General features: G+C 42.7%; 2 protein-coding genes and 1 long non-coding RNA gene across 59 annotated transcripts in view; 1 reads left to right on the forward strand and 2 right to left on the reverse strand.

The window, feature by feature from the left end:
• Positions 1-614: 614 nt before the first annotated feature.
• Positions 615-2,004, reverse strand: LOC127932055 (uncharacterized histidine-rich protein DDB_G0274557-like). Of its 50 annotated transcripts, none has more exons than XM_052526362.1 (4): positions 1,516-2,004; positions 1,264-1,284; positions 1,201-1,221; positions 615-1,074 (listed from the first exon to the last, which is right to left on the reverse strand). In XM_052526362.1, the coding sequence occupies exons 1-4, from the start codon at positions 1,545-1,547 to the stop codon at positions 630-632; spliced, it is 519 nt and encodes a 172-aa protein (XP_052382322.1). In that variant the 5' UTR covers positions 1,548-2,004; the 3' UTR covers positions 615-629. The 50 variants fall into 50 exon arrangements, with proteins under 50 accessions (XP_052382322.1, XP_052382321.1, XP_052382316.1 ...); XM_052526361.1 differs by lacking the exon at positions 1,264-1,284 and adding an exon at positions 1,432-1,452; XM_052526356.1 differs by adding an exon at positions 1,432-1,473 and having other exon boundaries at positions 1,201-1,284.
• Positions 2,005-2,011: 7 nt separating this feature from the next.
• The window catches only part of LOC118381854 (ceramide synthase 5-like), a 22,367-nt gene continuing 12,985 nt past the window's right edge, over positions 2,012-11,393 (reverse strand). The window contains exons 6-8 of one of the 6 annotated variants that reach the window (XM_052526366.1): positions 8,309-8,465; positions 5,502-5,847; positions 2,012-5,275 (exon numbers count right to left, since the gene is read on the reverse strand). In XM_052526366.1, the coding sequence (XP_052382326.1) occupies positions 5,668-5,847; positions 8,309-8,465 (337 nt within the window). In that variant the 3' untranslated portion in view covers positions 2,012-5,275; positions 5,502-5,667. Of the gene's footprint in view, positions 5,848-6,629; positions 6,795-8,308; positions 8,466-11,393 lie in introns of those variants that run through there. The other 5 variants (XM_052526363.1, XM_052526368.1, XM_052526367.1 and 2 more) reach the window with 5 other exon arrangements.
• The window catches only part of LOC127932056 (uncharacterized), a 1,647-nt gene continuing 979 nt past the window's right edge, over positions 10,726-11,393 (forward strand). For all 3 annotated transcript variants that reach the window (XR_008143801.1, XR_008143802.1, XR_008143800.1), the window contains exon 1: positions 10,726-11,196. This is a non-coding gene — a long non-coding RNA (uncharacterized LOC127932056). The remainder of the gene's footprint in view (positions 11,197-11,393) is intronic.

The following is an 11,393-nucleotide window of genomic DNA, read 5'->3' on the forward strand; positions in this document are numbered from 1 at the left end:
TGGCGCATACAGACTGCTATGGAACAGCTGGAATAGAGGTCTGGCTATCTACTTCCTGTGTCACAGGTGCATGCTGTAGACAGGGCTAATAGAGGTCAAAACCCGTTGTAGTGAGACAGCAGACTAATAACAGCATCGTCCTCATGCAGCGAGATAATGGTTCTTATGGGGTCAGGAAACAGGACACCACCAACTGGGTTTGGCTATCTACTTCCTGTGTCACAGGTGCATGCTGTAGACAGGGCTAATAGAGGTGATTTTCTACTGAACTTACTGAGAGAGTTCTGTTAAAGTTTAGAATTCATTACATTAACAAACTCCTCTTCTTCAGATAGATTATCTTTCTTTAGAAAACTGTCAAGCTTGCTCATCATCTCCCTTTTTCTCTACGGTTCTTTAATTGCATCAGCTCTTTGGCGCGTTTAATGGCTACCACGAATGACTTTATATTTGAAAAAATTCACCATCTACTTCCATGACCCATGTCTTTTCTTGCAAAAAAACATCTTTAGCTGATGATAATCGATGAGTACTGGTCGTTGTGACGTTCCTGGAGAACCTGCTCTGGTTCCGCCAGGTACAACATCACCATGTCGACTTCGGACACCGGGGGTTCTGCCTCGATGATACTATTGACACTCTACGGGGGGATACCTGTGCACCATGTGGGGATACCTGTGCACCATGTGGGGATACCTGTGCACCATGTGAGGATACCTGTGCACCATGTGGGGATACCTGTGCACCATGTGGGGATACCTGTGCACCATGTGGGGATACCTGTGCACCATGTGGGGATACCTGTGCACCATGTGGGGATACCTGTGCACCATGTGGGGATACCTGTGCACCATGTGAGGATACCTGTGCACCATGTGGGGATACCTGTGCACCATGTGGGGATACCTGTGCACCATGTGGGGATACCTGTGCACCATGTGGGGATACCTGTGCACCATGTGGGGATACCTGTGCACCATGTGGGGATACCTGTGCACCATGTGGGGATACCTGTGCACCATGTGGGGATACCTGTGCACCATGTGGGGATACCTGTGCACCATGTGAGGATACCTGTGCACCATGTGGGGATACCTGTGCACCATGTGGGGATACCTGTGCACCATGTGGGGATACCTGTGCACCATGTGGGGATACCTGTGCACCATGTGGGGATACCTGTGCACCATGTGGGGATACCTGTGCACCATGCGGGGATACCTGTGCACCATGTGGGGATACCTGTGCACCATGTGGGGATACCTGTGCACCATGCGGGGATACCTGTGCACCATGCGGGGATACCTGTGCACCATGTGGGGATACCTGTGCACCATGTGGGGATACCTGTGCACCATGTGAGGATACCTGTGCACCATGTGGGGATACCTGTGCACCATGTGGGGATACCTGTGCACCATGTGGGGATACCTGTGCACCATGCGGGGATACCTGTGCACCATGCGGGGATACCTGTGCACCATGTGGGGATACCTGTGCACCATGTGAGGATACCTGTGCACCATGCGGGGATACCTGTGCACCATGCGGGGATACCGCTACATAAACAAGCAGAAAGAGCTGCAGGTCGCGGCAGAAAAACCAGGAAGTAGAGGCCCTCAGTTCATAGAGGCCTGGATCGTTTGTCCACAAACTCATGGACATTTCTATTCCTCTCAATAGACTTCAAAATGATAATATTTGGGTATTGATCGTGTGATCAACTGTTTTGTGTAGTTAAAGAATGAGAATGTCTCCAGTCTCTTTCTCCTCATGGTCCTGGACTTGACCCTTTAGCACACAGAAGATTCCACCACAGAAGAAGATCTTTATAAACTCTACTGGATTATTTGTTAAGTTATTAAATGCCTAAATATGTCATTAAATAAAGTTAAGTGTAAAATCCCTCTCCTATCATATGTCATATTTCATTTCTCGGGATACACTGAAGCACAGTTTGGGTGGTGGGGTATTATCATTTTACAACCGCCAATATGAATAAAAACATATCTTTCACAAACATTTATTTGTTTATTTCTTTAAAAAAAAATATATATATACAGTAATAACTTTAGTTCAACTGACAAAACAGGGAGAGAACATCCTCCCCAACAAACTGCTGCATTACATTAAAAAGTGGAATAAGAATTTAAACAGTCAGACCCCATTCTATGGACACAATGGAATGAAAATACAGTCAGACCCCATTCTATGGACACAATGGAATGAAAATACAGTCAGACCCCATTCTATGGACACAATGGAATGAAAATACAGTCAGACCCCATTCTATGGACACAATGGAATGAAAATACAGTCAGACCCCATTCTATGGACACAATGGAATGAAAATACAGTCAGACCCCATTCTATGGACACAATGGAATGAAAATACAGTCAGACCCCATTCTATGGACACAATGGAATGAAAATAGAGTCAGACCCCATTCTATGGACACAATGGAATGAAAATACAGTCAGACCCCATTCTATGGACACAATGGAATGAAAATACAGTCAGACCCCATTCTATGGACACGATGGAATGAAAATACAGTCAGACCCCATTCTATGGACACAATGGAATGAAAATAGAGTCAGACCCCATTCTATGGACACAATGGAATGAAAATACAGTCAGACCCCATTCTATGGACACAATGGAATGAAAATAGAGTCAGACCCCATTCTATGGACACAATGGAATGAAAATAGAGTCAGACCCCATTCTATGGACACAATGGAATGAAAATACAGTCAGACCCCATTCTATGGACACAATGGAATGAAAATACAGTCAGACCCCATTCTATGGACACAATGGAATGAAAATACAGTCAGACCCCATTCTATGGACACAATGGAATGAAAATACAGTCAGACCCCATTCTATGGACACAATGGAATGAAAATACAGTCAGACCCCATTCTATGGACAATGGAATGAAAATACAGTCAGACCCCATTCTATGGACAATGGAATGAAAATACAGTCAGACCCCATTCTATGGACAATGGAATGAAAATACAGTCAGACCCCATTATATGGACACAATGGAATGAAAATACAGTCAGACCCCATTATATGGAAAATGGAACGAAAATAGAGTCAGACCCCATTCTATGGACAATGGAATGAAAATACAGTCAGACCCCATTATATGGACAATGGAATGAAAATACAGTCAGACCCCATTCTATGGACAATGGAATGAAAATACAGTCAGACCCCATTCTATGGACAATGGAATGAAAATACAGTCAGACCCCATTCTATGGACAATGGAACGAAAATAGAGTCAGACCCCATTCTATGGAAAATGGAACGAAAATAGAGTAAGACCCCATTCTATGGAAAATGGAACGAAAATAGAGTCAGACCCCATTATATGGACACAATGGAATGAAAATAGAGTCAGACCCCATTCTATGGACACAATGGAATGAAAATACAGTCAGACCCCATTCTATGGAAAATGGAATGAAAATAGAGTCAGACCCCATTCTATGGACAATGGAATGAAAATACAGTCAGACCCCATTATATGGACACAATGGAATGAAAATACAGTCAGACCCCATTCTATGGACACAATGGAATGAAAATACAGTCAGACCCCATTCTATGGACACAATGGAATGAAAATACAGTCAGACCCCATTCTATGGACACAATGGAATGAAAATACAGTCAGACCCCATTATATGGAAAATGGAATGAAAATACAGTCAGACCCCATTCTATGGACAATGGAATGAAAATACAGTCAGACCCCATTATATGGACAATGGAATGAAAATACAGTCAGACCCCATTCTATGGACAATGGAATGAAAATACAGTCAGACCCCATTATATGGACAATGGAATGAAAATACAGTCAGACCCCATTCTATGGACAATGGAATGAAAATACAGTCAGACCCCATTCTATGGACAATGGAATGAAAATACAGTCAGACCCCATTCTATGGACAATGGAACGAAAATAGAGTCAGACCCCATTCTATGGAAAATGGAACGAAAATAGAGTCAGACCCCATTCTATGGAAAATGGAACGAAAATAGAGTCAGACCCCATTATATGGACACAATGGAATGAAAATAGAGTCAGACCCCATTCTATGGACACAATGGAATGAAAATAGAGTCAAGACCACATTATATGGACAGTGGAATGAAAATACAGTCAGACCCCATTCTATGGAAAATGGAATGAAAATACAGTCAGACCCCATTATATGGACACAATGGAACAAAAATAGAGTCAGACCCCATTCTATGGAAACAATGGAATGAAAATACAGTCAGACCCCATTCTATGGACAATGGAATGAAAATACAGTCAGACCCCATTCTATGGACACAATGGAATGAAAATACAGTCAGACCCCTTTCTATGGACACAATGGAATGAAAATACAGTCAGACCCCATTCTATGGACACAATGGAATGAAAATACAGTCAGACCCCATTCTATGGACACAATGGAATTAAAATAGAGTCAGACCCCATTCTATGCAAAATGGAACGAAAATAGAGTCAGACCCCATTATATGGACACAATGGAATGAAAATAGAGTCAGACCCCATTCTATGGACACAATGGAATGAAAATAGAGTCAGACCCCATTCTATGGACACAATGGAATGAAAATAGAGTCAGACCCCATTATATGGACAGTGGAATGAAAATAGAGTCAGACCCCATTCTATGGAAAATGGAATGAAAATACAGTCAGACCCCATTATATGGACACAATGGAATGAAAATAGAGTCAGACCCCATTCTATGGACACAATGGAACGAAAATACAGTCAGACCCCATTCTATGGACACAATGGAATGAAAATAGAGTCAGACCCCATTCTATGGACACAATGGAATGAAAATACAGTCAGACCCCATTCTATGGACACAATGGAATGAAAATAGCTACAGGCCCATAGACTTGAAACAAGTGTTTTTAATCAGTTAAATGTAATCCGTTTTGATTCTATGGGTCACGGTGGTGTCTGTCAATTCATTCATCGTCTGTTGTCATAGTCACCGATCATTGTCAGTGCAGTACAGTATAATTAAGAGTCAGAGTTGAATGAAGAAACGGACTTCAAACGTCCAGGAAACTGGATGAGAGGAAAAGCACTTCAAGATGTAGAGTAGGATAGGATGAACTAGTAGTGGAAAGGTCTCACAGACATTCTCACTATAGGGCCGACCTGAATAGTACTGTGTTGGCTCAGATATGCCTGAATCTCACTATAGGGCCGACCTGAATAGTACTGTGCTGGCTCAGATATGCCTGAATAGTACTGTGCTGGCTCAGATATGCCTGATTCTCACTATAGGGCCGACCTGAATAGTACTGTGCTGGCTCAGATATGCCTGAATAGTACTGTGCTGGCTCAGATATGCCTGAATAGTACTGTGCTGGCTCAGATATGCCTGAATAGTACTGTGCTGGCTCAGATATGCCTGAATCTCACTATAGGGCCGACCTGAATAGTACTGTGTTGGCTCAGATATTTTCCTTTCTCTTTGACATGGTCCTTTCCAGCACAGTTCCGACAACTAGTGGCTGCCCAGTGTAACCAGGCCAGACATATTGGACTCAGTGGTCAGCCCTATACTGTGAATCTGACAGCGGACTCCTCCTTTCTTGTGTCACCAACTGCTGCTGCTACGTATCTGTTGTGGCCAGGTTATAGTGGCGACGGCGTGGCCGTTGGTGCCGTTCTCTACTTTAGGAGAGAACGCCATTTTAACCCCCTTGTTATTGGTACCGTTGGTGTCCACCTCCTCCTCTGAGCTGCTCTCGACGTCGCTGCGGTCATCCTTAGAAACCTGTCAGACAGACAGGAAATACAATGTTACAATTCAACGTGACACAATGGATATTTCCAGAAGTATCCGGTAGTAGTGCACGTTTCTTTTTGACAGACGTCACACAAAATGACGTTTCAAAAAAAAAATAAATAAAAAAAAAAAAAACTATGGATATTATTACCCAAAGAATAGAACGCAGCTCCACAGGATAAACCGGTACATTAAGGAATGGACATTTTGTACAAGTATCGGCTGATGGCGACTATGTAGTTGCCAGAACACTCTGACAGACGCATCACAATGGAAAACTCCGTAGACATTTAGCTCGACAGCCTGGAAACATGTTACCAGATCTTAAAAAAGATTCATGCACTTAATCTTCATAGGTTATTTACAAATACATAAATAACATTAGAATATCTTCATATATAAATTAATTTCTGGTCAACAACAAAAATAAAAATAGATTAGACTTCCCTGAATGAATTCTGACTCCAAAACCTGCACATGCTCGCAAGTGCCACAAGATGGGAGTTTAAAGGAGCATGTAGAATCTGACGAGCCCGTCTGGCTCATATGCATAAAGCCACAACCATATGAACAACAATGACATTGACAGACTGCAAAAAGCAGAACAGAGAAGGTTAGTTGTCAATCTGGTGGGACGTTAGCTGACAAACCGGATGCTATTTCCTGCAGCTGTGCACCTGAGCAAGGCACTTAACCCCCCCCAAATAACAACAGCTCCCCGCACATGTCCCCAAAAACCTGTATATGTATGTGTGTCTTTCAGAGGGGTTGGGTTAAAAGTGGAAGTCAAATTTCGTTTGGACCTTGTGTGCAATTGACCAATAGACGGATCTTAAATCGTAGTTAAGACAGTAAAGCAAGGACAGGTGAAGTGGAGAATAAGGACTGAGGAGACAGATGGAGAGACGGGACCCAAGAGAGGAAACAACCCACCTCTGCAGAGAGAAGGACAGCGATTCAAAACATGAAGAGGAAGAAAGCATTGAACAAACACAGATTAAATGTTACCTATAGCTTCTACACTCATAGCATTTTTATTTTAATTTTATTTTTTTAATCTTTATTTAACTCGGCAAATCAGTTAAGAACAAATTCTTATTTTCAATGACGGCCTAGGAACAGTGGGTTAACTGCCTGTTCAGGGGCAGAACGACAGATTTTTACCTTGTCAGCTCGGGGATTCGAACATGCAACCTTTCGGTTACTAGTCCAACCACTAGGCTACCCTGCCGCCCCTTTCATAACTATAGCCTGGACAGGAAGGACCTGATCCTAGATCAGCACTTCTACTCTAAGACGCTGTCTGAATACAGGCCCTGTCCTCATACAGACTGACTAGAACGCAGAGTTTTGTCCCTAACCTTGAGTCAGAGCTGTCCTACATCAATCCCACTCACCTTTCCTCTGACCATGTTAACTAGGTAGGTTATCCCAGCTATGAGGTACCTAATAGTTACCTTGGGTAGTTACACCTCACACTCACCTGTCTACATCTCACCTCTAATAGGCCAATACAGGGCATTCGGAAAGTATTCAGACCCCTTCCCCTTTTCCACATTTTGTTACTATTTGTTACTCATTCTAAAATTGATTAAATAAATGGTTTTCCTCACCAATCTACACACAATAACCCATAATGACAAAGCGATCTTGGGAAGGGTACCAAAACATTTCTGCAGCATTGAAGGTCCCCAAGTACACAAGTCCCTCCATCATTCTTAAATGGAACAAGTTTGGAACCACCAAGACTCTTCCTAGAGCTGGCTGCCCGGGCTAAACTGAGCAATGGGGGGAGAAGGGCCTTGGTCAAGGAGGTGACCAAGAACCCAATGGTCACTGACTGAGCTCTAGAGTTCCTCTGCGGAGATGGGAGAACCTTCCAGAAGGACAACCATCTCTGCAGCACTTAACCAATCTGTTAGAGTGGCGAGACGGGAGCTACTCCTCATTAAAATGCACGACAGCCCGTTTGGAGTTTTCCAAAAGATACCTAAAGAATCAGACCATGAGAAATAAGATTCGCTGGTCTGATGAACCAAGATTTAACTCTTTGGCCTGAATGCCAAGCGTCATGTCTAGAGGAAACCAGGCACCATCACTACGGTGAAGCATGGTGGTAGCATTGTGCTTTGGGTATGAGTAAAGGGTCCGAATGTAAATGTGATATTTCAGTTTTATTTTTTTTGCTTTGTCATTATGGGGTTATTGTGATGTCATTATGGGGTATTGTGATGTCATTATGGGGTATTGTGATGTCATTATGTGGTATTGTGATGTCATTATGGGGTATTGTGATGTCATTATGTGGTATTGTGATGTCATTATGGGGTTATTGTGTGTGGATTGAGGGGAGAAAACAATTGAATCCATTTTAGAACAAGGCTGTAACGTAACAAAATGTGGAAAAAGTCAAGGCCGAGTCAGAGCTGTACATTCACATCCCACCCACCTTTCCTCTGACCAAGGCCTTGTAGGCGATCCCGGCTATGAGGTAGGACCAGATGACGTGTAGCACCTGTAGCACCAGCAGTAGGGAGTTGAAGAGCCACCAGGAAGGGTATGGACCAATCATCTCCCAGCTCTCAAACAAAGTTGTGTTCAGGATCCTGGAACAACACAGGAAGGATCACACCATGAATTAATATGTGTATGGAAAGTATGTCAGTACACACACACACACACACACACACACACACATGGGAAGACAAGTTGGACTTTTCCGAGACCTGCCTTCCCCTGCTGAGACTGTACTCTCCTAACAACCAGCTCACTAAAAACATTTAGTAGTTACCATTCATCCAAGAAGACTACATAATTAGATACATTTTTTTGGGGGTGTAATTTCTCTAATAAAGTAGAGCTGTGAGGCCTGCAGTGCAGTAGTGAGACAGACTCAGACAGACAGACAGGCAGTTGTCAGGCAACATGTACATCCTTAGTCCTTATGCCCTACCTAGGTATCCATGGGGACAGTTAGACATTTATTGGGGCAGGGGGGGGGTTGAAAATAGGAGAGTGTTTTTTTTTTATACAACTGTTAGGTTCTTATTTTTCAGAATAAAAAAAACTCACGGACACTAGAGAAGCTTAACTGAGTTTATTTCTTCCCAAAGGGTCTTTACAGACAAAAGAACAACAACATTTCTCACCTTCACAAGTAGATATATTCCACTTTAAACATTTCTCTTTCTCTCAAATCGTTACATCTTCTGGTTCCACAGGAAGAGGGTAACAGGATAATAAACCCTTATCCCTCCCTGCAGGGGATCTGACCTGACCTCCTGACCTCAACCCCTCCTTCACCTAATCCACAGATGTCCATCCGCTCCCCCTAAACCAATCCTGTGCTCTCCTCCCGTCCACCCAGCACATTCCACAGCCACTCTGTCTTTCCTACAGATCTCACTCCTTTATATACTATGCGTCTGGTCTATCATGTCTTTAATATCTCAATGTTCAAAGTTTAGAATCCAACACCTACACAGCAAAGCATTCAAAGCTGCATCAATCTTCAATATGAATCCACAATAACAAATAGGACATAGGACATAGTTGATAGGAAGCAGAAGAGGCCAGGTGCATCATGGTACATGAAAGAACAGTGAACACGCAGTGCAAAAAAGCTCCCTTGTTGATGGACAATACAATTCTCCTACCTGGACTAGCCTACAACACCACCACCTCAATCGCACTCCACACTGCCCTTTCCCACCTGGACAAAAGGAACACCTATGTGAGAATACTGTTTATTGACTACAGCTCAGCGTTCAACACCATAGTGCCCTCAAAGCTCATCACTAAGCTAAGGATCCTGGGACTAAACACCTCCCTCTGCAAATGGATACTGGGCTGCCCCCAGGTGGTAAGATTAGGTAACAACACATCTGCCACGCTGATCCTCAACACGGTGGCCCCTCAGGGGTGCGTGCTCAGTCCCTCTTGTACTCCCTGCTCACTCATGACTGCATGGCCAGGCACGACTCCGACACCATCATTAAATTTGCCCGATGACACAGGCCTGATCGGTCTGATCACCGAAAACAACGAGACAGCCTATAGGGAAGAGGTCAGAGACCTGGCCGTGTGGTACCCAATTGAACTTTTATACAGTATTTCTCAAAAGGCAGCCAAGCATCAATCATCATGTCACTGTAGCCTACTTCATCAAAACTTAAATGCTTTCCTGACGAGTCAAAGTGGGAGGAACACACAACATATCATCACGTGACTCTCAACTTTACTTCCATTTAATGGTTATTATATCAATAAATCAAATCATATTAGTCACATGCGCCGAATATAACAGTTAGATAATATATTATACTTTATATAATGATAAATATGGCATCAAAATGTTAAATCTAATTTCCCCCCTAGCTGATTATTGTCTACAGACAGCACTGATTGTAGTGTAGGTCTAGTGAAACAGGAAAGGTAGTCCGTGGTGATCGGTGAACCTTCAACCCTGGCCCGTAGCCCTTGCGTGGCATCGACTGTGCCACAAAAGCATGCTGAAAATGTCAAAGTCCATATCCACGTTTATAAACACAGTTATTGTTATTTGTGTTATTCCACGGGGGGGTGCAATTTATTTCTGGAGTACAAGGGGAGGGTCATGTAAAAATATGTTTTACGTTGGGTAGGGGGGGTAAACAATTAACTTGAGTTGGATAGGAATTCTGTTCCCAATTATTCCCCCGAAATAATAGAGGTAAATGTAATGTGGTTAGTGTAGAGGTTTAAATAATAGAGGTAAATGTAATGTGGTTTACAGGGTGTCCTCTAGACACCCCAGTGTAGAGGTTTAAATAATAGAGGTAAATGTAATGTGGTTTAGAGGGTGTCCTCTAGACACCCCAGTGTAGAGGTTTAAATAACATAGGTAAATGTAATGTGGTTTAGAGGGTGTCCTCTAGACACCCCAGTGTAGAGGTTTAAATAATAGAGGTAAATGTAATGTGGTTTAGAGGGTGTCCTCTAGACACCCCAGTGTAGAGGTTTAAATAATAGAGGTAAATGTAATGTGGTTTAGAGGGTGTCCTCTAGACACCCCAGTGTAGAGGTTTAAATAATAGAGGTAAATGTAATGTGGTTTAGAGGGTGTCCTCTAGACACCCCAGTGTAGAGGTTTAAATAATAGAGGTAAATGTAATGTGGTTTAGAGGGTGTCCTCTAGACACCCCAGTGTAGAGGTTTAAATAATAGAGGTAAATGTAATGTGGTTTAGAGGGTGTCCTCTAGACACCCCAGTGTAGAGGTTTAAATAATAGAGGTAAATGTAATGTGGTTTAGAGGGTGTCCTCTAGACACCCCAGTGTAGAGGTTTAAATAATAGAGGTAAATGTAATGTGGTTTAGAAATGGTGTCCTCTAGACACCCCATTTTCAGATAAATGTTTAAATAATAGAATAGATTTTCAGCTAAAATGTTTTAAACTATATTTATGTTCAATGTCCTCTAAATGATAACACCCCAGTGTAGATTTAAATAAATATAACTATAAATGTAATAAATGGTTTATAACAGGGTGTTCT

This window comes from Oncorhynchus keta, chromosome 10, assembly GCF_023373465.1.
Source record: "Oncorhynchus keta strain PuntledgeMale-10-30-2019 chromosome 10, Oket_V2, whole genome shotgun sequence".
Lineage (NCBI taxonomy): Eukaryota > Metazoa > Chordata > Actinopteri > Salmoniformes > Salmonidae > Oncorhynchus > Oncorhynchus keta.

Coding starts and splice junctions, on each gene's coding strand:
- LOC127932055 (XM_052526311.1), bottom strand. CDS start 1,547: ATGGTGCACAGGTATCCCCGCATGGTGCACAGGTATCCTCACATGGTG. Junction 1,222..1,263: donor TATCCCCGCATGGTGCACAG/GTATCCCCACAT, acceptor CATGGTGCACAG/GTATCCCCGCATGGTGCACA.